The sequence below is a fragment of the Chaetodon auriga genome, chromosome 3 (assembly GCF_051107435.1).
Source record: "Chaetodon auriga isolate fChaAug3 chromosome 3, fChaAug3.hap1, whole genome shotgun sequence".
In the NCBI taxonomy this organism is placed as follows: Eukaryota; Metazoa; Chordata; class Actinopteri; order Chaetodontiformes; family Chaetodontidae; genus Chaetodon; species Chaetodon auriga.
In genome coordinates this window covers 20530361-20556368 of record NC_135076.1, presented here as the reverse complement: position 1 = coordinate 20556368, position 26008 = coordinate 20530361, and the positions used below count along the sequence as shown (strand labels likewise).

Genomic DNA, 26008 nt, shown 5'->3' with positions numbered 1-26008 from the left:
TGGGATTGTGTGGGAAATGGTTTGATGGAGTAAAACCTATATTAATGGTGAACAGGTGGGGAAGTTGACTTTGTCGCAGACAAATTTGTTCTCGTGGGCACGCGGGGAGCGTCTAGAGCGCAGGTCTTTATGTGCAGTTATGCACGCTGAATACGGACGCATTCATCGACAGACAGATTTTCAATGCTTCATTTGCATTCGCTAAATTAAATCATGTTTGCACTCTACTCAAATATTCCAGAGGTTCAGTGCGGTTTGAGGACACTTGAGGATACAAGTGTTGGTTTCTGCTGTAAAGCCTGGCTCTGCTGCACCGCTGCACACGCTGAACAGAAGCTCATTGTGTGATCACACTGGTATTTCTAAAACTTCTCACAGCACGTTTGTAGCTCACACACACTAACTTACACCTTTGTGATGTTATAAGGGGTGTCGATAGAGTTTTAAAGCAACAGTTTGACAGTTTGGGAAATATACTCATTCACTTTTATACTATGTGCAGCGGCCAATTAGCTGAGCTTATGCTGGAATGAGGGGAACAGGCTGGCTCTGAAGCTCACCAAGTAACATGTTATACTTCATTTGTGTGACATTTGAGTGTGAAAAAGACAATAATTTTTGGTTTTCACGGGGGGGTTATACGCCAGACTATTACTTGGCTGCGAGAAGTGACTTCCTGGAGTCTTGGCATCGTCATGATGTTGCCAGGCAACCAACTGAGAGAGCTGTAATGTTGGCGGATTTGCAGACTAGCTGCTTTCCTCACTTTCCAGGCCTTAAAATAAGCTAAGCTAACCGGCTGCTGGACGGAGCTTCACAGACATGAGGGCGGTATCAAATGTCTCATCTAACTCTCAGCATGAAAGCAAACTGCGAAGTGTATTTCAGAACACATCAAACTATTCTTTTGTTTGTGTGATTTCTATGAGGATTTGTCAAGGTATTCTGAAAAGACATCAAAATATTTTCATCAAAAATAATCACATTTTGATACCGAAAATTGGCACAAATCACCAAATCACAAAGCAATCCACATCTTCACTGTAAAAATGTAATTATTAGTGTTCAAATGCAGAAAAGAAAGCGTGCCGTTACGCTAAAGTACAGTCGTGTTCTCAGTGAAATCGACTCTGGAAACAGACCGATATGTGTGTTTAACTTGGCTGAAGAAAGTCGGTGTGTAAGCAGGCACAGTTATTGGTTTCTGATGCCCCTGTCAGCTCTGTGCCAAACCACCTGCCATGGAGTAACTAACAGCATCCCATAATATACCACCCAGTGTGGATGGCAACCATGTTTTGCCCTGAAAGACTCAAACTCCTTTATGTTGTGCACATTTTTATCACTTTCTAGTACAGGATATAAATATCTGAACCACGTTTTTAAGAGTATGCTTGTTCTCTGGTAGCACTTTCTAAAATGGCAGCCTTGACTTAAGCTTTATTTTTTGAGGGTTTGGGAATAATTTCTGTACGTCAACTCTGTATATGATAATTAGAACAATGTACATACTAATATTAAAAAACAAAACTAAAGCATCTGATACTGAGGACTGGTGAAGGGGAGAAGGAAGACGGATCCTTGTTGGTTGGCATGTTTAAGGTCTACGGCGGAGATTTTCAGACTGTGAGGCGCCCCCCCCGGGAAGATGTGAGACATGAGCTGCAATTTGCGGCAAAATCCGCAGACCTTCTCAAAGTCAAAACTCAGTCAAATCTGATCCCTATCCAAATCCTCGAATCTTGGGTATATGCTGATACAGAGTCCGATCCCATGCTTACATTTGCTCAAATGTTGAAATATATATCCATCCGCAGAAGGTCCTGATTCAAAACTATAAACTGATATGATGTGAAGGAACGTTTAACTGGAGGAATGCCACTCGTGAAACTGACGCGACGAGCAGCTCGAGAGACAAGACAAAGAGAAAAAGACAAAACACAATGCGAGATTTCACCTCATAAACCATCCAAGCAAGATAACAGACGCCGGCTGCAGACAAATGAGACAAGTTGTATTCTGGCTTACCATCAACTTACTCATGGAATTAACGTTAATTAGTGGAGGGTGATATGACATGCCACTTCAACGTTTTCGCTTTTCTCTAACAAGAGAGGAGAAATAACAGCTTTGTTATCACTGAAGTTCAGCAAATCCATGTATTTTGCCAACCTGGGTGTCATAACAGAGTCAGCCACCAGTGCAAATAATTCTGCATATTCGCACTCATTTTCTCGTGCACACGGAGAGAAATCCTCGCAGTGAAGCGCCCAGCTGTAATTAAGGAGAGCTGTGCTGCAGCTCTAGCAGGCTGAGTTGTAGAACACAGTAAACAAAGGATCAGATTTTGATTGGCTTCATCTTAGTTGATAACGAACCATTAAAATATGCACTCCTTGTCCACAGTGTCTCTCTGGAAAGATATCAAATGATAAACAGAAGAAGATGTTTTTACTTTAAAATCAAACGTGAAGCCCGACAGCACTTGCAAATCACTTTTTAAGAGGTCACTTTTCCACTGGTTTTGTCTGGCTGCATCCTCACAGTTCACAGTGGAATGTGGTTTTGTCATGCATGGCATCTGTCCCTGTTCTTCCAGACTTTATTGTGAGGGTCTGTTTTCGCCAGTGGTGAAAGGGCTCCAGAGAGATGTTTCCTTGCCACTGGTCTCTAACGGATGTGGCCCTCAACGTCTTATGTCACGCTGCAAATTTACACAATCTGATAATATGAAAAATATGGACTGAGCGCAGAGTGAGCCAAGCCATGTTCTGGATCAACATGAACAAATCCCATGTTTTTGATGGATTTTTCTGCTGTCAATTCTCTCAGGTAATCGTGTCAGCGCCTCGGGCGGCTGACGGAGGCCTGATAGACAGACGGAGCAGGCATGCGTGCCATTGTTGACAGCCAAAAGCTAGATCTTTGTGCAGAGCTCACGGAGAGTGAGTGAGTATTGGAATGGAAACACAAGTCTATTTTATCAGCTTGCCAAAATGCAAAGGGGAGAGCGTATGAGAGATGCAGAGAAAGAGAGATGGAGAGAGAGAGAGAGAGAGGCCACCTCAAAGCCTCTGTAGTCAGCTCTGGTGACGGCCAACCCAAGCACTTGAGAGCAGTGCGAATGGCTTTTTAATGCCTGCTAACAGCCGGGGTATTTATTGGGATGGATGAAGGGTTATGGTGAAGGATGGGAGGGATGGAGAAAGGATGAGAGTGACGACAATGTTTGGACGAGAGGTCCCAGCTGACCACTACTGCAACACCACTCCCCTCTCTGCAGACTCGAGCGCAGTCTGGATCTCATGTCGTTACTGATGGCAGTTCTTAAAGCTGTGGTCTTTTCTCCGTCTCCAGCCTCATTTATCTTGGTCGCGTCTCCATATTTTTCTTGAGGTCTTGTTATTTTTCCTGAGACTGACACAAATGAAGTCTCAATTATGTGGAAATCACAGGCGTAATTGCCTTTATTGCTCCATGATCTATAGATGAATGTCCAGCTGGCTATTGATTATGCACTCACTCACATTAGATTTATATGCTGTTGAGGAATGGTCTCCAACACAAGCTTAATAAAAAGCCCAATACGCTATCAGTAACAATCCTTGCAAATTTGCACCCTGTATTGTGGCAGTGGTCAGAAGGAGGGTATGGGCTTCTTTTCCATCAGACTTGGCCTCGACTTTTGTTTGGTCTTGGCCTTGACAAAGCTGATCATGACTGCAGCACTGATTTACATTTTCCTACAGCTGCCTCAAGACAAAAGCCATCCACCACAATAGCTCTGCCTTGCCCAGCGTAGGAGTGCAATGATCACAAAATTACTTTCATTGTTTTGTCCTCTGACCAATTTCTGGAGACATATGATACGACTGTTTACTGTGAGCATCGGTGATTTAAAAGACTAATGGCAAAAAAAACAGTGTGTGCGTCCATTTCTCTGCATTCGGCTATTTGCGCTTCCAAGTACACGAATGCTGAGGCTGCCTGCAAGAAACATTTATTATATTTATAAAAAGACATGACCTTTGGCCTCCACTAATAGGATTTCATAAAAAAAAATGGAATGCTAGCTCTACAAATAGCACAGCACGTAATTTGTGTGTTCTGTCACTTGCATGTAATGGATTAGTTTTGTGCTGCATTGCCAAGGAGGCAAGTTAAGCCAAATAAAGGGAGTCTATTGCGGCTGCAGAAGAAATCAAACTTGCGTGTCCAAAAGGTTCCAATAAATGAGCACTGATTCTATGACTGAACAGCAAAGGATTTTAGAAATCAGTTCATTGGCCTTGGTGTCATAAAATCAGCATATGCAATGAATAGCGATGCACTGCATCAGTCCAAACATATATACATATAAATATATAAATATAAATATAAAACCACAGAGAGCATAAATCCATTTTTATCGTGTTTGTCAGAGGAGGAATACTGATGTAAGAAACTGGTCAGGTCATATAAACCACACGAACTTCACTATCTTACCTCAACCCGGCTGCTGTTTACACAAAACGGCCCCTGACTCAAACAAAAGCTGGACGGCTCCCTGGAAACCATGGGAAGAGAAGATGAGAATGATGAGGAGGGGAAAGAGAAAGAGCGAAATTACAGGAGGTAGTGAAAGGGGAGAAAGAAAAACAAACGGAGGGATTAAAAAGTGCTTTTTCATATTTTTCAAAGGGAATCAAACAAAGAGTCTTGCAGCTTTTTTTTTTTTTTACTTTGTCCGATCTGTTGCGTTGGACAGTCTGAGTTGTGACTTTGGTATTTCTTTTGTGTGGGTGTGTGTGTGGGTGTGTGTGTGTGCGTGTGTGTGTGTTACGTTCTATTTAATCCTTTTTGAAGTATTCACTTTCTCTGTTACTCATGTAAGAAGCCAAAAGCTTTGCAAAAGCTGGGGCTGCATCACATCAGGCAATTCATTCAGCAAAGACAGAACTCTTAAATTTGACTGACAAAAAGCAGAATCCATATTGAAGTCGAACATTTCTGTCCTCATTCCTTCCATTCAAACCTGTTGTGGTCTGCCTGCACGCAGAGACCAAACCTGAAACTGCTGCACCCCCCCCCAAGGCCCCAAAACTGCTGAACCCTGTGGCACCAAATATGGCATTTAAGCTGCTCCTCTTCACACCTCACCTACACTTACACCCCGACCGCACTCCCCCAGGACAGACGGGTTATTTGTCAAAACCATCAGCAGCGTCTCTGAAGGAAAACAAAGAATTCAGAAAGTGTGAAGTCTGGTTTAAGTCTGCAAGATGTTCCAGGAATTCCATCCGTCTTCACTCGGGCTAACCTGGGATGGTGCAGACCGCAGAGGCGGGAGTTTTTCTGGTTGGGAGGGTGCCAAGTTTTGGAGAAATTTTCTCCAGAAATGGTGGACAATCCCCTCCGCTTCAAGCAATTATCTCACTCTTTTTTTGTTTAAAAAAAAAGAAGTGCTTATCTTGGATAGGTTGCAGTCGTCGGTGCGGCAGTGATTGTGGATGAAATCATTTGGAACGGTGTCTGGTTTGGGTTCAGCTTTTTTTGGGGAAGCACTGCCCACCCAGGAGGACCTGCTGATCTGGCTCTCGTAAAAAGCAACTCCATTTCTCCATAAATTCCTTTTAATCAGTCATGAGTTCTTTGGGGGCTCATTTGGAAGGAATGCAATTGAACCTTTAAGGTAAAGTTATTCATAAGGTAAATGTGCTTTGCTAAGCTTGATTTCTCTCTCCCGCAGCTGGCCTTTGATATACCCGAGGGGTGATCCTGCAGCACTTTAGATGAAGATGCAATTATTTGAGCTTGGGCACGGGCTTTGAAACTGTTTAGGAACACTGGGAATTTAAAACTCACGCAGCATATTTCAACACATGATTAAATACAAACTCTCCGATATCATGAGAGGTCCTTGGCTCTCACTTCCTGTCTGTCTTTCCTACTTGTTCGCTGCTTTCTGGAATACTGAGGGGGAAAAGGTCCCGAGTTCAGTTCCTCTGAAAGGGGATCCAAACCGCGTGCTAACGAGAATGCCAAGCCTAACAGGGACTGACAGCTCATCGCACTGAGAACTGCTGTGTATATATGTGTGTGTGAGGGTTGGGGGGGGTGGGGTGGTGGTGTCAGAGTGTGCCAAATATCTGTGTGCATTTATTATGAGAAGGCAAACATCCCCGGTGCAGCTTAATAACGCACTTATTTTTTCACACGCACGCATGCAGGAATGTGCCCGCATAAACACACGTGACGATGGGTGTTACGCCGCACACAAACACACAGACGGTCCACATGCATCAATCAGTCAGCAATAAAGGATGCGGCTCCCCCATCCCCACCTAACTCCATCGACCGCCAGCTTTCTCTGCTCCGGCGATGTGGGCTCAGATGAAAAGCAGATGGGTCAGAGGGTAGTGAAAGAGAGACAGAAAGAAAGACATGAAGAGGACTAAAATGGGTGTAAAGTCAGACGAAGGACAAGAGGTCAGAGGCAGACAGGAGAGGCAGGAAAGCACTGAAGAGAAATCGTCCGGGGAGAAAGAGAGAGAGAGAGAAGGCAAATACAAATCACATAGGTCACAGAGACAGAGTGTGAGAGAGAGAGAGAGCGAAGGAGAAAGTGAGAGCGAGGGGGAGATAAAGGCAGCCGAGGGGTCAGGCTGGGAGCGAGGGAACAGTCAGCCATTTTCAGATGAAAGGAATCCAGCCAATCTCCTCAATGATAAACATGTGTCTGTGTCATCCATCCCAGGACGCTCGGCTCTATTTATGTGTGTGTGTGTCTTCACAGTTACAGACACTCTGACTCCTGACACTGACAGTGCACATGATGATATGCACTTACACACGCACAGACACCTCGTCCACCATTTTGGCAACGGCGGGAGAAACGCACCGCGCGGGTGTTAACTGACACAAGCCATCACGCCCTCAACGCAGCACTAGAGCCAGACAGCAAAGCATTGCGTCTCCTCTTCCTCTCTACTCCTCGTTCCTCCTTCAGGCCTGTCCTCACTTGCCTTCCAACTTGCTGCTCACTTACATCCTCGGGAGCAGACAAAAGATCTTGAACACTTGAGGGTAGTGACAGCTCGCAGGACATTGCTTATGATAACTTCTGTCTATTTTGGACTTGACACAGACAAGACGGTTTGCAGTTAATGGTGCAAATTTGCAAGACGTCATGGTGACCTCGGGGTCTGTACACATTCCACGTAACTGCAACATCCCTGTTCTAGTCTGGCTACGAGCCTTTGTTGCATGTTATCCCCATCATCTCCCCACATTTCCTGTCTATCTCTTTACTATATTGTATCAGAAATGTAAAAAAAATGACTCTCCCTCTGCGATTTAATCCTCTGATCTTGCCGATTCCATTGAATCTTTGTTTATTTCGCACATTTTGTCACACTTTTTCTCTAAACTTATTAAATAAATGTAGGTTTTAGACAATTTGGCCTCTTTGGAGCGTTATAAGTTGGCTCACACAGCTTTAAAAATTCAGAGCAGCATGAGTCTACACGACAATAACCTAACATTTGGGATATCCAGACATCTTTTATAGCACAAGTGCTACTGGCGTCCGAGCTAACATGACTCACATGTGGAGGAGTGTTTGCTGTTGAGATCAAGAAGTCGCATTTCTTTTTTCATAAGTGTTTACATTATTTTGTCTATCTTCTGTCTTTCCCTCCCACTTCCTCCTCTCATTCAGCCATTCAGGGATCTTTGCAGTAAAGTTTGAGGTCCCCCCCCCCCCCCCCCCGCTGCACCCCCCCCAGAGGCGGGGGGTCGAGAGAAGGGCCTCTGTGGCTCTCTGTTGACTCACCCACCTTCTTGGAGTGTTGCCATGGCCACTGCCACTCTGGTCTGAAATGAACCAGGTGGGGGTGTTGATGAGGATGGGGGTGGGGGGTGTGGACGGAGAGAGCAGGGGGTCAGTGAAGGAGAGGAAATGAGGTGGAGAGAAAGGGATGGCGACCTGAGAAGAAAGAAGAGAAACGAAGAGTTTTGTTTTGGCGGGGTAAACGTTCCTGAGCTCCCTACTGTTGTTCAAAATGTAACATCCCGAGACTGCAAACATCAGCGTGTTTCTGTCAGCTTTTTGAAAATCTTTTAAGTCCTTTTATGTTTGTGTGTGCATGCATGTTTATACCAGAGTGTGTTTGATTGTGTTTCACTTCCTTTATGGCATTTTCACAACAATGGCTGTGGTGGACAGAGTATTTATTTGTGGGAGCCACAGAGCACAATCATTCTTTTCCATTCTTCTGTTGTAACCCTGAACTGTGTAAGGCATCTGTCAGCAAGCCCCTCTGTGTGTGTGTGTGTGTGTGTGTGTGTGTGTGTGTGTGTGTAGGCATTGAAACCACGGCTACTCACCCGTAACCACACACTGCCGATTGGGTCACTGGCACACACTCATGCATGCAGGAGAACACATAAACACTCACATAGAGACACACACAGATGCCCGCACGCACGCACACACATGCATGCGCGTGCACATGCGCACGCACACACACACACACGGACTGGAGCACTGCTGAATGTGGCTCCATTTCTACTCAATCGACTTTGACAGATATTGTTTTCAGTGACCCTCAAGTCAAAATGTCATGTCAGTGTGTGTGTGCGTGTGTGTGTGTGTGTGTGTTAAAGACACGTAACATCTTAAGTAACACACTGGAGTCTCAACTTCAGCACTTAATTACTGTCAAAGAAGATGTGTAGCTGGTATTAAACCAACAGTGATCTAGTAAAATCCCTGTGTTAATTAAGATAGGCTTTGGCCCAGCAGGGAGTGTGGTGAGATGGAAACTGAGAGCTTGGTGTGGAAAAAAAAAAAAAAAAAAAAAGCTCTTGTATGTTTAGACAGTAATACTCATATAAATAGACAAGGGCGTAGTGAAGCAATTCAGACCATGTTAATGCAGAAAGATTAGGCTCAGAGCAGACGGTTGGTGAAACACTGCTCTATTTTACAGCTCAGAACAGTGAAGGCATATCGCTTCTTACAATAAAAACTAAATAAACAGCTCTGGAAACTCACAGCAGCTTTGATAGGAAATGATTTCCTCTGTGGTGAGACTTGGCCCATTAAGATGAGGTGTGTGTGTGTGTGTGTGTGTGTGTGTGTGTGTGTCTGTGTGTGTGTGAGTGTGTGTGAGACTGTGAAAATGTGTTTGTGTTTGTTAGTGTGTCTGTGGCTCCAGAGCCAGTTCAGGCAGACAGTTGGCCTGCAGTCTCAGGCAGTGATCAGGAGAGCGATAACACTAAGGTTAGGCCAGGGTCACAAAGAAGCAGTGTGTGCACCGGTGGAGGGGAGCGGTAATCAGCAGCAGTCCCACCCCCCCCGCCCACCCCCCAGTGACCCGTGTTCAAAAAACGTTGCAAAAGTGCCCTCTTAGATGTCTCTGTGGTAGATAGCATGATAAAGTGCCCTCTACAGTGACCCAGTGTGCAAGAAAATTTAATAAAGTGCCCTCCGGGCTGCCTTTTCAATGTGACGAAGTCCCCTCGAGTGCACCCTTCAGAGGAGGAATCATAATGATGCGCCCCTCTAGGGTGTCTTTCAATGGAGAAAACGTGATGAACTGCCCTTTAGTGCACCCGAGAAAATGTGATGAGGTGTCCTCTAGCACATAAAGTGTCTTGTTTTGTGTTGCACATGTTCAGTCACTTCCATCCAAATAACGGTTCTGTGTCTGGGCACCATCAGATTGGCTTCTGAACAGAACTGCACCCCCAGCTCTTAGTCAGTGTTTTCCTATAACACAACACAAGCATCAGTTTTCCGACTCACTTTTGGAACTTGTAGAGAAGAGTAAACTTTCAATCCTGCGTTCTCAGTTTAAAACTAAATGTTTGTCTCCAAGATTAAGCCTAAAAGCCTGGTCGCACCAATGTTTCAAACGTCGAAATATCGTGGTGATTTTAATCCTTTGCGATGGAAATACCAAAGTTAATGGATTAGCTCATGGGGCATTTTGTTGGATCGTCCGAAGTGGAAGAAGCTGAGATGAAGCTAAGATGAAACATAACTAAAAAACACACTTTAAGTTTTCTAAAGTTGAAAAAAGGTTAGTTTACCTTCCGAAAATGGGAAAAAAGGGGGAGCAGTGTATATTCTCCATGTCACAGAATAGTTTCTGTTCTGAACAAATATGATGGAGTATGTAGTTAAATAACGCACTAAACACTGTACTGATCTCAGCTGAGCTTTTTTTCTACCGGCTGTTTCATCCACAAGTTTTATTCTTCCAGCGAGGACAAACTGCAGAAGTTGTAATCTTGTTTATCCAGTACTCCTCCCGTCTGCTTCAGCATTCCTCTCCATCCGTGTGGCCTGTTTGATGATTTGCGGCCCATTTAAAGCCACAATCCTGTGATCTGTCAGTCGGGGTGACCACAAACCCTCAGCATGGCCGACCAAGTCTGCCCTTGAGCCACTGTGGGCTGCGCAGAAACACACAGCAGCAGACACACAGAAGAAGAAAGCACAGACACACGTAGACAGATGCATGCGCCCACATATGTACCACTCACACCTACAGTACACACACGCATAAACACTCGCACACACTCCCAAACACTGAATTACGGGTCTTTCCCACAGGCTGATCTCCTCTGTCACAAGCCTGTGCTGAGCTGTGGTCCAAACCCAATGTTTTCCTTAATAGAGGGTATGGGTGCTAAAACTATTAGAGGCAGCAATCATAGTCTTAATCATATTGGATTTCTTCATACCAAGCACTTTCCCTGGGAGGCTGCAGGGCTGAGAGCTCTGGGTGGTTGGAGGTTGGATGAATATGGAAGTGTGTGTGAGTGCATGTGCCTCTCAACCAGGAAAGAAAGCCATAAAAGAAAGGACGTTTGTGTTGCTTTTTAACAGCATATTTCATTCCAATAGAAGTATCGTGTGGTTCACGCAAGAGCATGAACACACACACGTACATGCATTTATGTAAAGATATACTAATAGTGTAGTATCTGTGTTTATGTATACGCATGCTTTGACGAGTAGAGGCTTCAGGTCAGACTTTAAGCACACAGAAACAGCACCAGAGAGCCAATAAGAGAGACAATACAGAGATAAAGGGACAGCCAAGAATGTGACAAAGCAAAACTGGGAATGGAAATAGATGTCACTGATTCATGAAGGACGAAATTCATGTGAGCTCCAGACGTGGTGAAATCGAATTCCCTGTTGGCGCTGTGCTAGAATTATCACATTAGATCACACACACACACACACACACACACACACACACACACACACACACACACACACACACACACACACACACACACACACAAAGACGATGCATAAGGCAGCCAAGCAAACAACAAGAATGAGCTGTGTAACTTTCACCTGGATCTCTCTGCATCTGCCACCTTCCTCTGACTTTCTCCACTTCTTTCCCTCTCTCTCTCTCTCTCTCTCACTCACGCACACACGCACACACACACACACGTGCACAGACACACAGAAATGAATCAAGGTTGTAAATAAATTAGGGAGATTGTAAAAACATTCTCTAAGCCTTGGCGTGGGCTCAAATCAACAGAGCTGAGCGTCTAAACTGCAGATTTATGAAATAATGAGAGTCTTATGAGGGCAGTTAAATGCCCCGTCTCTGATGTGACGGCCAGCGCCGCCCCTAGTCAAGGCCAGCGAGAGGAAGAGCTACTAATCTATGGCCAGTGTTACTGTAAACCCTCCACCACATGCCGTCAGGACTCTGCCTTCCACCCCCAAACCACTGGCAGCATAGAGGAGTTATTTCCCATATCCTATCGCTGGGCTCTCCCCCCCTTCTCCGCCTCCCACTTGGTGCTTCTGTGAATTTTCCTGTCTGTTTGTTTGTCTGTTTTGTTCTGTCTCTATGTTGGCTTCGCTGCCTCTGTCTCTGCCCTCCATCATACTCCCACATAGACGTGCAAACACTGTCTCTCATACGCACAAACACAAGCAAACACACTTGCACAAATCCAACTCTCCTTCCTGCAACTTTGATTCGTGGCCCTGATGATGCAGACAGACTCATTCATGCGTCGCTCGTAAAGATGATTAATTCCTCATTTAAATTTTCGGCCTGACGTCTGGTTGAGCTGTCAGTATGAACAGGTTCTTAATTAATTGCAGTGTGGTGAGGCCAAAAGTGAACCTCAGAAATTAAGAGTAGCACTTTAGAAGCCTCCTGGCTGACGTCCTAACTTCATAAATCTGATTGATTTTTTTCCCCCCCAAAATCTTGACTGCTTAATATTTGGTGATCGAGGGAGGTCAAGTTTATTGATGCTCACTGAGTATTTAAGGAAAATGGGCCATTACACCAAATACAAAGCATTTTGCTAATTTATCTCAAAGGTTCTTGAATGAAAACTATCTTCAACGTGTTATCAGTAAAATATAACTCATGCATCTTTCAATTAATGTCTTAAAGTCACAGAGTCACAAAATCGTCCTTTTCAGAGCATCCAGGTTTTTTTTTTTATTGTCTTCTGGGTTGCATTTTTCATACAATACGGCTCTTGCAGGCAGTACTTTTCAAAAACTGCCTTTCACATGGTGCTGTATGTATGGGTAAGTAAAACACTTAATAACATCAGGAATCCCTATTATACCACCTCTTCATACCTCATTTTCAGTTTTACACACTCACACATTTTTTCCTCAGCTGTCATTTTATGTTTCTTCTTACTTTTCCTTCTCTACTTTGGTCTCAATCACCAGCTGCAGCCTTTCACTCCTCCGTGAAGGTTCTTGGCTGCTCCTAAAAGGCCTCTGTGAGGGTGGCTGGGTTTTATGTGGGTGTGTACTGTATATATGTCTGCGAGTGTGCAATATCTCTCCGTGTGATCAGACACTGCGGACGCGGATTAAAAAGTGTCCAAGTGCACCAATTTTACCTGGTCAGTCCAGCACATGAAGACTGAGTGCAAGTCTGCTTTTCATTCACACAGAAAGAGAATGAAACAGACGAGACACGCCCGACAGTTTGGAGGCATTCACTGACCGCCATCGACAGCTAGCGTAGCCTTGGTTGCACTCTGCATGGTTCACACGCCATCCAACTCTGAATGTCAGACAAATTACAAAAAAAAAGACAATTTAGGAGTTACTGGAAGGTACGTTCTTCCTCTTCTGGCAGAGACTTAAGAACATGTCCTAGACCGGCCTCTGAATGCACGGAGACAAAATCACACACACACACTCGTAAAATTACGCAGGACAAACTGTGTGCACAGGGTTGATCCTCCTCTCAGATGCAGAAAAGATGCAACTAATAAACATTTTCAAACACTGAAAATACTTTTAATATCTGTCAGACACATCAGAAGTGTCTCTGGTCGTCCCAACTCTTGCCAATAGTTGGCAAAGTTGAACACACTTGTGTGTTTGTGTGTCAGTGTGTCCCTTTCCACGCTTCATTTAAGGCAGCTCGCCCTCAGAGGGAGGCAATTTGGCTCTGCTTCCTCATGGACATGCTGACACAACGTTTTGAAATGAAAGAGCAGCGTGACCCTCATTCATAGTGTGATTTTCCAACCCCTGAAAACCCTTATTTAACACACACACACGCACACACACACACACACACACACACACACACACACACACACACACACACACACACACACAGCCTGTTCACAGTCTGTGTCTCTTTTGTGCCTGAAAGGTATACATTACAATCTTGCCCTGTCTCTGTCTGTTTTTCTGCAGGCTGAATACGCTTGCATGAAATTGAACATTTCTTCTGCTGATTTGCCGTGAAATGGTGTGCTTGTGTGGGATTACGCCGCGTTAGCTTCAGCATCGAGTCTAATAGAGCCATGACTGAGGGGAGGAGAGGGGAGAAGAGGAGAGGAGAGGAAGTGTGGTCCATTTACTCCTCCTTCTGCTGCTCCAGTCTATCAGACAGTCAGAGCACTGTGCAATTTGGACAAACTCTGCAGTGAAGACAGACACATATGGAAACACAAACAGTACCCACATGCGTGCACATATGCACACAAGCACAGACTTACAAGTGCATGCTCATGCACACATGCTGAGCGTGTACGAAGCGGAGCACAGGAAGGAGGAAGGACATGAAAGCTAAATAAACAGAGATCGGTGACAGTGGTGGAAGGAGAGCCGCCATCAAATGAAAGAATAGGGAGAATGGGACCAGGAGGGATGGGTGGGAGAAGGATGAAGGGCTGTTGCTGAACTGTATAATCTTGAGATTTGTCACTAAGAGCGCATAACCTGGGTGGGGAAAGGGAGGAGGGGTGGTGATTGAGGGTTTGAGAATTGATGGAAGATGAAGAGTTGTTTTTGGAGGGATGGGGACTGGACTGAGGATGGGAGGGCTTTGGGAGGATGATGAAGGGAAATGGTGGAGGACAAAACTGCCCAGCTGTGCTCCAGACCTGTTAGAGGAGGAGGAGGAGGAGGAGGAGGAGGAGGAGAGGGGCAGTAGGTCTGTTCCCGCCTCTCTTTTCTCTACCTCTCCTGGTTAACTGTAAACATCTGGCCTTTTTGTCTCTCTTTTTGTCTCTTAGGGATTTTTACATTACACCCCCTGCTGTCTCTCTTCCACTTCTTCTCTTTCTCCATTTTCTCCTCCTCGTGCTGTCTCTTTGTTTGTTCCATCCCTCTCACCTCATTTTTCTCTCCTCCTCCTCTTACCTTCTCGTCTGCTGACACACGCCCTACTGAAACACATACGCACAAGATGCAGATGTTAACTCGTACATAAAAACATCTCAATCATATCCCTTTGATTTGAAAGTATGCTTTTTTTTATAGCTATGTTCTGCTGCATTACTCTCCGTGCTACTAAAGTGTCCACCACTCTGCAGGGGAAATCCAATCCACCTGTCAAATAGTGCAAACAAGAACAATTCAGCCTTTGATGCAGGCTGAGGTACACACACACACACAAAGCTGAACTGAAATAGTGATTTATTTGAGGAAAAAACAGTTCGACTCAAGTTGGCATTGCATCATTTGAGCATCAGCAGAACGACGTGTTATGATTGAGGACTGCATGCGTGCTTGACTTGCACGCACACAGAAACCTCTGCAAGGATTCCTCTCTTTAAAAGGAATGAATTCAGTCAACTGTTTGGACACTTGCTGTTCCTCAATCTGGATTCGGTTTTTCCTCCATTACACAATTTATGTTCATGCGGGAGATTATGTGCAGCTCTCATGTTTCTGCCGGACCTCAGATGTGGACTTTACAAAGGACAAATCATTCTTTGGGAATTATTCTGTCCAAAGCCATTAGTCCAACCAAAGCAGACTGGTGGAGATAAGAGAGAGTGGTGAGGTCCTGGTTTGGGGCTGGGGAGGCATGTTTTAAACATACGCGGCTGTGTTCTGCTTGCTCCTTTCTCATGCCGTGGAGAAGCCCCAGCTCATCTGTTTCGGATAGCATCACACATCATAATGGGAGCGGGATAAATCCAATGGAATTCAATGAGTTTTTCTCTGGAAAAGCATGCTGGGAAATGTGCTGGGATTAGCGGAGGCCGTGATGTTAGAGGTGGACCCCGAGCTTTGAGGGCGATAAGGTTAGAGTGACCTGATCTCGTGTACGAAGTCCTTTAATGTTATTTCCCCTAAAACAAGTGAGGAAATGTGGCGGATATGATGGTGAGTGAGATCATTTGCTTCAGGTGCAGTTTATTTACATCAGTGATCCTATAAAAAAATTAAAGTGTCTTGAAATAAAGCATGCCACGTCACAACAACAGGCTGCACTTTCAGCACATTATACAGTTTGCAATAATTATAACATCTTTTTGAATATCAAACATCTCTGTGTAAGGGGAGTAATGTTGAGTTTTATTGGAGGTTCCCACAGCTGAAAGGAAATCAGGAACGCAGCTTTTCTCAATTATGCCCCAAAGCTCTGGAACAAACTACCCATAGACATCAGGGGAGTCTGCTCACTAAACCTTAAAACTTATCTCATCACTTTAGCCTGTAACTCGCTGCGACTTCTCATTTTCACTGTTATTATCAAGTTCATCTTATTTCACATTTATTCTCTATCCCTGTCCATTCTATGTATTTTTTTATGTGAAGCACTTTGAACTTTGAGCTGCATTTCCTGTATGGAAGGTGCTGTACAAATAAAGTTTATTATGGCGATTTTGAATTAATTGATTTTTTGGTAACTTTGAGGCAGTGTAACAGGCTATACATTTGGGCTGTAACATCAAAACAATTAGCTAAAAGATGCTAAAAAAAAAGTCTGTAGAGCAAAAGGAATCTGCAGAGTTGGGTGATAAATCTGATTTGTGCAGCTTTAATTTACCTTTTTTTTTTAAATCAAGCACTGTGTTCTCACATGTTTTTTAGTCCTTTAGTCAGAAATCAGATGCGGAGAGGTGGAGGCTGACAGATTTCCCCCTCTCCACTGGTCACCTCTATCTCTGTTACGTCCTGATATATCGACACACAGACTTATTCCACTTCCACAGCCCAGGGCCCTTGATGTCGAAAGAAAACAAAAATTAGCACAATTTCCCTCTATAATTTTCCACCACTCTTTCACACCCCACACCCTTTGCTTGTGGGCATTCGCGGTGAGGGACCAGCTGTGTGCTTTTTCACTCCGGATCAAGTGATACTTTATTATTTTCTCTGTTTTCTGGGCAGGCAGGAAAGCCGGGATGACTGGCCCAGCGGCAGCGCTGCCAAGCCAAACAGCAGGGTTTATTTGTGGACAAGTGTAGGGGCGACACCCACCCCCCCCAATCACTGGAGACTTTTATTAAGGAGAGACGGGAGGCCCTTGGGACTGGAGGGGTGTATACAGTATGAGTGTATATGGGTGTCTATAGGTCTGGTTTTATTGGAGGACAGAAGATAAAAGAGGAGAAGAGCAAGCAGAGAAAGGAGGATAGTAGTGGAAGTGGAGAGAAGGAACTTTGGTCAGAAGGACAGATAAGGAGAAAAAGGAGCGGGTGGATGTTTGGAGGTTTTTTTTTTTTTACGATTCCCAGCCAAGAGAGGAATATCTCCCATCATCTGACCCCCACCCCCTGCCTCAGAAAGGAAATAAGACAGGACGGAAGGAAGAAGGAGGGGGAAGAATAGGAGGCTTTCTGTGGAAGCTGGGAGCAGCAGGCCTCTGCCACTGGGATTGTTCCTCTGGTAATCCCTGGATTTCCTAGGATGAGACAGGAGGTAGACCAGGCAGGGTGAGAGACTTAGTGAGGCAGAGAGAGAGAGAGAGAGAATGAGAGGAGAGAGAAAGGAAGTGGGAAGAGAAAGAGCAGAAGAGACAAAGGAGAAACAATATTCAAAATAATGACGCTGTGTTGAGAGGAAAAGATCTGAAATGTCTCCTCTGTCATTTTCTACAATAAGTGTTTTGTATACAGGTATTGCTCAAAGAGGAATGTGGTGTGTATAATTATGAGCGTGTGTTCTTATGGGTGTATATGTGTTTGTGGGTGTGCATGCGTGTGTGTGTGTGTGTGTGTGTGTCGTGGGTATTAACAGGGATAAAGAGTTGGAAGAAAGCAAGGCTCTGGCTTGCTGCAGCTCATGCCAGATGTGATGAGTTGAAAGTGCTGCTCACCTTCAAATAAGCAAACGATACACGCAGAAAGGCGCCGAAGGGCTGTAAAACTATTTTGGCAGTGCTCCGACGTTGGAGGTCGCGTTTGAGGCATTTTTATGCTCGAATGTTGCCTTTAAAGCCCCTGACAGGTTACATGATTCCCTTGGAGAGAAAAAAAGAAAGACGATCTTGTTGATAAAACTGTAGGAGACAACAGCGAAGCTATCATGTGAGGCTGTCCAGACTACTTTGATGTGGTCTTGTGTGACACCATCTTTCCACTCTAATGTATTCAAGGTGCTTCTCAGAGCTAGCATGGACTCAAAGGTCAGACAACAGCAGGCCTTTAAAACGCAGAGCCTCTGCTATACGTACATTCAAGCATGAAGTCATACTGAGAGAGCACAGGTTAAGAGAAAACGGACACAAAGGTGTTTTTTAATGAATTCTTTTATGGTTTTCTACTGTGGCCAGGAAGGGAAAGTACACTCACACAAATTGGCATCCACCCTTTTTTGGGCCTGCTCCGTGGGGAAAGGGGATGAGCTATCGCGCTTCTCCTATTCTTGGGTTGCCCTGGATGTTATTTCAACTCTACCTCCTTCCCTACAGTCACCCCAGGGTGCTGTGAACCCAATCCCCTCTTGTCGTCTGTAGCCGGAGCCCAAGGGGGGAAGCTGGCTCGGCCCGGTGGAACCCAGCCGTGCGTGTCCCGGGTCGGGGGTCTAGCTCTTCTCTTTCTTGGGCGATGAAACACAAGTGGCTCTCAGGGAGACGAGAGCGGTCGAGGGGAACGCACCACCCTGAAACTGTTTGTACTGTTTGCTTTATCAGGGGCTGATTAAATGACTAGAGATAAAGACAGAGAAGCTCAGTTACCATCCTGTTTGGATGGTCTGTATTCAGAGATGCTGCCAAGCTTTTAAAGAATCAACCGATTGCTGATAAATTCATTTATGTGTCTGGCAGCAATTACCAAAAACACAGAATCATGTTTGGACTGATAGCTTCTATTTCATCTTTGCTTGTTCTGTTTTGTTTTGGAAATTAAGACCACACTTCCCAGAAGAAGAACGAAATGTGCTTTCTGTCACACAGATAATGTTAGCATGCCAACATTAGCGTTTAGCTCAAAGCACCACTGTGCATAATTATAGCTTCACAGAGCCGCCTGCATGACTGGCCTTTTCTTTTAATCCTTCCTTTTTTTTTTACTTGCGAAATGCTGGATAGTTTTACATTTGAGGGCTTCTAAAACGATTCAAATGAAACAATCTGGAAAGTTTAGAGGGGAAAATCACCTTGTAGCAGAACTGAACTCACAACTAACTCACATAAATAAACTTTACTTGTTTGCCACCATCCACACAAGAAATGCAAAGTGCTTTATGGCAAAGAAATGACACGCAGCAAGTGCTTAAGATAAAAAAGGCAGAATGAACATAGAAATAGGGATAGAAAATGACTAATAGTAATGCCTTAAAAAATAAGAACTGCTCCATTCCATCAAAAGCCAACCAAAATGGTCGCCAACCATTGCAGGGAAGCAATCCATCCGCTTTCCTATTGGCAGCCGATGTGACGATAATCACTGTCATGACGTTACACGTAACACCTGAGAGGACGAAAACCGAGTGAACAAAACAAGCAGAAGAAAAGAGATGAACAGATCTGAGAGAACTGAATAAAGCTGGGAGGAAGAGGAAGATGTGTGAAGGAACAAACACACATTTCTTCACACAAGAAATCGATCCCCCGCCTCATGCTGGCAGGCACCGCCATGCTTTCATGCACCTGACTGCCTGGTTATACCCAGTACCCATGCCAGGCCTATACCCTTACACTGTTTATACAACCTACCCGAGCTCTCCGCTGCACAAACGGGGAAGAATCACCTCCATCTGTACAACACATGCTCCTCTCGTAGAGAACAAGGCTTTATTTGTCTTATACCATTCTTTCACACTTCCAGCTCTCTCCAGCTTTTGTTCTCTGCTCTGTCTTCCTCCTGCTAATACTCCACCCCTCCTTTGTTCTTTCTTTCTTCTCTCTCTGTGCAACAGTCTCTCATTGTTTTATTACATCTCAGAGAAAAGTGAGCAATGTATAGAGAAATTAAAAGGGTAGCTCTGAGTAAGAGGACATGAGGGAGGGGAGAAGATCAAAGCAGACAGCGCTGATACATGACAGTGTTTTATATTTTCGTGTTCGGTGTATTAATTGCTGTTGATGATGATGTGTGTTTTAAATTAACAGTTAACAGTTAACACGCCTGCTTTTACTGACTCCTCCAGCTGTCAAGTAAAAAGTAGTCCCGGGTATAATACTTTCTCCTCTTTGCCAGAGCTCAGTGTTTGGCCTCTACAGTTTGACACTTCCTTCTGTTGTATCGCAGCCCAAAGCCCTTTAGCTCTATCCATCACTCACATTCTCCGATTCAGATTTAAGGAGGTATAATAGCGGAGTGATGTAGTCGACAAGAGTGAGCCCTCTCGGTTCCAGCGCCTTGTCATCGGCACCTACTCAGGCTTCAGACCTGTAAAACCTTCAAACAAGCTAACACTATTGCTAGCAAACAGCCAGGATTTAACGCACTTCAAGGTCAATTGCTGCAATGCACACACATGTTGATAAATGACATTTTCTGAAACATTAAAGATCTCTCTGATTTCTGTTTCTTTATATTGCTCCCACTGCTGCCCTACCCCTTTTTTTTTCTGTTTTCTTTCCAGCGCTCACTAATGAATTTTTGGAGGGCTCCGCTCAGATCGCAGGTTCCAAGACCATCCGAGAGCTCGGCTCCTTCCAGCTTTGTTCTTATAAAGCTTTTATTTAATTACAATGGGAGTTTCTCACGCATGTATTAGAGGAGACGAGGAATAAAGTGAGAGGAGAGACCTGCAGCAGTAAACTATGCGGTGAGCGGTGTCAATGTGAGTTACTTTGAAAAGGCCCGGTTGTAAAAGAGCCAGTCGGTCGGAGTGAGTGGAGCACTTCAGCATGAGAACACCCACTCTGTCACTCAACACAAGCATGCGTGCGTGCACACACACACATACTCACACACATGCATATACGTGCAAGCACACACACAAATGCACACACAGGGAATGTTTGCATTTTTCCTCTCTCCCCCTCTCCCCTCCTCTGCCTCTCCCACAGTGATTGACATGCTCTTTCATTCAGCCCAGCACAAACTCAGGCTCCATGGTTACAGCTGAAGAGATGTTCTTTCCCCAGGAGACAGACAATATTGAAATAACAACTCCCTTAACAACACAACCAACCACACACACACACCCTCCCTTCTTACCATGCATCCTCTGCTGCACTCACCCTCCGGTCTGACGTGTCTGGCACAGTTTGCCATGTAAAGGAAACTACTGGAGCTGGCAGCATTACAAACCGCCTGGCAGGTGTGTGCGCTCTGCCAGCTCCAGACCCTGACTCTGCCCAGGCCCTGCTCTGGTGTTTCTCTTGGAAAAACCCTCAAGACATGGCAGAGAGCCTTGTAGGTCAAGGACTGGGGGCAGTGGCAACTTGCTGGCACGGAATGGGCATCTGCAGAAGCAGAATTAGCTACTGTGGCTAGTTAGCCACCAAACAGGTATTAGCCTCTCTGGGGCTGGCATCACACCTAAACATGACCTGAAGTTCAGAGCAATAAAAGAGTCTCACGTGAGATGGAAATAGAAACTGGAATGAGGTATGGTGTCATTACTCAAACAGCAGGGGGCTTCTGGGTTTGGGAAGGCTGACATATAAGCTGAGAAAAGCATGAAAGTCATATTTTGAAATGGTCACAGGTTTGATTGAGACCCATTCCTGGATGCTGGCGAGGCGACAGTGCGGCGCTGAGCGGCGCATAAAATACACTCAACGAAACGTGGAAAATAATAAATAAGATCAGACTCGGTTCTTGGTTTTACGGCGAGAGGAAGGGCTCGGGATCCGACGCTGGCAGAGAGAAGAGAGGAGGATGGACGCTCTTCTGAAGTGAAAGTGGAACAAGAGTGGTGCATGAGAGCGTAATATATGCCGTTAGCTCATCAGCTGTCCCTTTGCATTATGAAAAAAGCACGCAAAAGCCAAAACGAGCCGACGAGACTGGTTAGCAAGCGCAATGACCTCAGAGAGAGGGAGAGAATCACAAGGTGGAGCTTAGAGCTTGGTGTGATTATCCCAGCATAAAGGTTACCTGGAGTTGAAACATTCAATATGCACGATATGGGCATTTATGATTGCAAAAACATAACTTAATTGCGTGAATTACGACGTAGACTTTTGACATCGGGCTCAATCAGTTGTGCAGCTGTATCGGCCTTAAGCTGCTCCACAAATCATCCGGCCTTGGATGCTGACGTTCTCACTGCAGTATTTTCCAAAGCTCTAGTCAGGTTTCTTGGTAATTAGGATCATAGTCATGCATCAGACTGGTGTGGGTTGAAGATATGATGAGAGGAGTCACTAATCAAGTCAACTGAAACTGTCTTACTAGGTGCAATGTAGATCTGTGTGAAATCTGCTGTCCACAGAAAGGACAAAAAAAAAAAAAACTTCTTCTCCTATAACACACCTCTGGTTCCTGTAAGAGAGCTTAAAGGTGATTGACAACTCAGTCCCAGTTGCGAGGCCAGTCAGAGGTGGCGTGGGATTGCAGAGGGCGGGAGCAGGGAGGTTAACTCCTCGTGTCTAGGACAGCTGTGGAGTCATTGGGCTGGCTGGCGGCTGCACGCTATAAATTCCCTCTAAAGAGGGTTTACTTTTGATTTTAATGGGTGCTGTAAATTTATGGCACCCTGGCCTGGTGAAAGAGAAAGAAGGGTTATTTTTAAAGGGTCTCTTTCTCTTTCTCTCGCTTCAGCTCTCTCTCTTGCCCTGTTTTCTGCCTCCTTCAGAGGAAAGTCAGTGGAGTTTTGCCATGTCCTTTGTGGTCTGCTTTTACCTGTAGTCAGCCTGTATGGAAAGTGTATGAAAATATCCTGAACGAAATGAAAACGCTGCAAAAGAACTTACATTTCACATTCAGGAATAACGGCTTCATTGTATATTAAGGTCACATTATATTTTTTAAAGAGGAACACTGGCCATGCTTGCACAATTTCTCCCCCTTCATGGCAAATTCCTCTCGAATGCAGAGCGGAGAACATTCAGTTTGTGGATGCAGAGAGTAACGGCACCCTTCCTGTCCTTCTGTCTCTCCCTCCCTGCAGGTGCTGTTTGCCTTGAACCAGACACTGCTGCAGCATGAGGGCGTGCGAGCAGGCAGCCTGCAGGGCTCCTACACCACTGAAGACCTCATTACTCACTACAACTGTGGAGACCTCAGCTCCATCATCTTCAACCACGACACCTCACAGGTCGGTCTCTCACTTTAGATTCTAGACGACATTTACAATCATACCTTTGTAGCTCCGTGTACATTTAAAGTGGAGCTTGGAGCAAGGCAGAGATGTTTGTGTACACATGGCAAGGTGAAAGAAGAACTACGTCTTATTTCATTTCAGTCAAATACAACATCACACAAGGGTGATACTCGGTTCAGGAGGATTATACCAAATTAATCACACCTGTGGGGGTGACGTCAGAGTCTTCCATTGTTCCCACGGTCCTACATTCCCGAGTTCTACATATGTGCTCTCCCAGGGTCCTATGTTCCCAGGGTTAGGGTTAGGGTTAGTGGTTGTTAACAGAATATTGAACTGGGAAACATAGGATCCTGGGAACATATATGCTCCCATGACATCACCCCCTGCACATTGTGTGTCTGCTGCGCACCCACACATTCACCCTCTTTCTTTCAACTAGTGTGGAAAACACAATCAACTAATGATGAATGGTTCCAGGGTGACTTCCATTAATAAAACACGTCAACATACTGTATGTAGACGTTTGTCGTCGGTGTTGTCAGGTGGAGTGAAGCTGGTTCCTGGATGTAAAACATGAATATCTTGGAAAATCTCAGCACCTTTGGTATCATATGACATGATATTTTCCCTCTTGCGTTCGCTTTACAGGGCCAACCAAGTCTGCTTTCGTGTAAATGTCACTCTCTGCCAAGAATAAAATTATCTGGAGTGAAAGTGACTCTTTGTTTTGCTGAACAAAAGGATGGTAGTTTCTGAGATAGTATAATATTCACCAAAAAAGCCAGCTACTTGCAGCTTTAATCCAAAAACACTGGTAATGCTATTCAATAACCCAATCCTGTCAGACCCTCGATTTCAGTTGGCAACCCTCTCACACCCACTTCTCTGCCATTACGCTATCGTCACTTCAAACTTTTAGGCTTGCACATCAATTCCACAAAACTACACATTGCCTTCTTAATCCCCTCTCAACCTCAAGTTACTTGATAGTCTGACACTTTAATAGCTCTGGACTCGGCCGTAAATACACCATCCGACCTCCTCTCACTTTGTGTTTCCTAACATAGCCTCTGCTCCTTCAGTGATGGCCTCCTCATCAGTCATCACATCCAGCTCCACTAGCTGTCAAAAGACCACTCAATATATAGTTGGCGCACATATGTAAGCACGGCGCGCAGAAGCTCTCGCTCCATCTCCAACCTCAAATGCAGATTTACTCGAAAGTCCTTCTCGTAAGTCAATTATGCTGTGTCAACGTCCCTCGCTGATCCTCAAGTCTCATTAAATCAAACACACCATGTAACCTCAACTCAACGCTCAACTGCAGAGATTCCACATCATTTACACTCGAGGCACACGCAGCAAGAGAAAGTACTCATGACTTACTGTTCAGAGGCTTCACATCTCACCATGCCGCCGTTGTTAAGCCTTGACAAAAGATACAGATCTCCCTTTTTTTTTCTCCCCCCGTCTCCCCTATTATCTCTGTCTACACGTCTCCTCTCCAGGGACCATGAAGAGCTTGCTAGCCACAGTTTCACCTGCAGTCGAGGCTACAGTCATCTCCCGCACGAGCGCTTTAAATCACACCAGTTCACCCCTGCTCCTCATGTCATAATAACATGTATTAACATTCCCCAGCACATGCTAGAGCAATCAGATGCCTGGCTGTGGTGCCTGCTTCCTGGTGATCTATAGCAGGTTTGTGCGTGCGTGTGAATGTGTGTCTGCGTGCACTTTCAGGGCCATAAAAAGCAGGTGTTTTTTGATAGATTAGGACATAATCCGGAGGCCTCCAACACCCCTGATGCTCGACCAGTTCAGTCTTTATCATATTAGAAAGAGGTTGATGATGGGCCCCCGCAGCAGAGCCCAACAGAGGAGTGCAGGACAGGTTATCGCTTTTCAACATTCAAATGGTCCCAAATCTATCAGGGATAGACAGACAAAGACAAACAAGAGAGAGAGGCAGATAAGAAAGAACAATAACTTACAAGAAAGGTTGAAGGTTTAGAATAAAAACTCCATGAAGACAAGTTGGAATGAAGCAACGTCAAAGATCTTAACTGCAATGATCTGCATTGTTTTGTAAAATGAAATTTAACCTAAGTACCTGATTATTCTGATATTTACATAGGAACTGATGCTGCTTCAGGAAAAGGAAAACGACAGCACAAGAAAGGAAATGAAAAGAAATGTAAAAGAAATGACAGTGAAGTGTAACAGAAGAAGGAAAAGTGACTTTAAAAGAGCCCAAACATGAAGAAAGAACAGGAGAGTAAGTTGCTGGCAGGACAGACTGAGCAAGTGAGTGCAGAGCGATACCGGTAGTGAGGAAGGGAGGAAATATCTCCCTGTCACTCCACATTTCCTGTGCAGGTTGGGATGCAAAGCAGCTAATGGCCTTTGCTGTGATAAGTTATCTACATTTACCGCGACACTCCCACCTTGACCCCTCTCCGCTAGGACACTTTTTAGTCTTCTCATGAAACACTCATGCAATCCTCACTCATCAGAGCAACGATGAAGTACTCCACCCCTCTCTCTCTTTAACTTATTCCTCCGTATTCATCCAACTTTGCTTCATTTTACCAATGAATCATGAACCCTGCCTGTCAATCCAGATGAACTCAGGTCACTTATGCTGAAAAAACACAGATACATACAAGGTTTCTGTCTACTTATGTCTTTCCAACTTACGGAAGCTCATTATAAAAATGGAAAATGTCCGAAAAAAGGCACAGAATTTGGAGATTTGTGAATATTTGTGAGAAGAGTAGCATTGCACTTAATTATAACACCATCAGATTTGTGATAGAGTAATTAAAGTATTAAAATCAATGCAACAGAACCAGAGATATGATCTGGTTTTCGTCCACGCTTTCTTCTTCCATGTCAAATTCTGGGGCCTCCATTACCCACAATGCATCTTGCCCACCAGCTATTTGTTTCAGACTTTTGGGCTAGTTTCAAGCAGAAATGAAGAACAGGCTACAGATGTCTGATTACCTCACTTCTTTCTAACTCCACACCTTCAGATTTTCAAACTTGTCTTCAAAGCATCCAAAGTGACATCACTTG

At 44.7% G+C, this 26008-nt stretch overlaps 1 protein-coding gene across 1 annotated transcript in view; it reads left to right on the top strand.

Moving 5' to 3' along the window:
* Positions 1-26008, top strand: part of trabd2b (TraB domain containing 2B) — a 62785-nt gene that overhangs the window by 14541 nt on the left and 22236 nt on the right. Inside the window, exon 3 of the mRNA XM_076726628.1 lies at positions 22772-22918. Within this exon, the coding sequence (XP_076582743.1) occupies positions 22772-22918 (147 nt within the window). The remainder of the gene's footprint in view (positions 1-22771; positions 22919-26008) is intronic.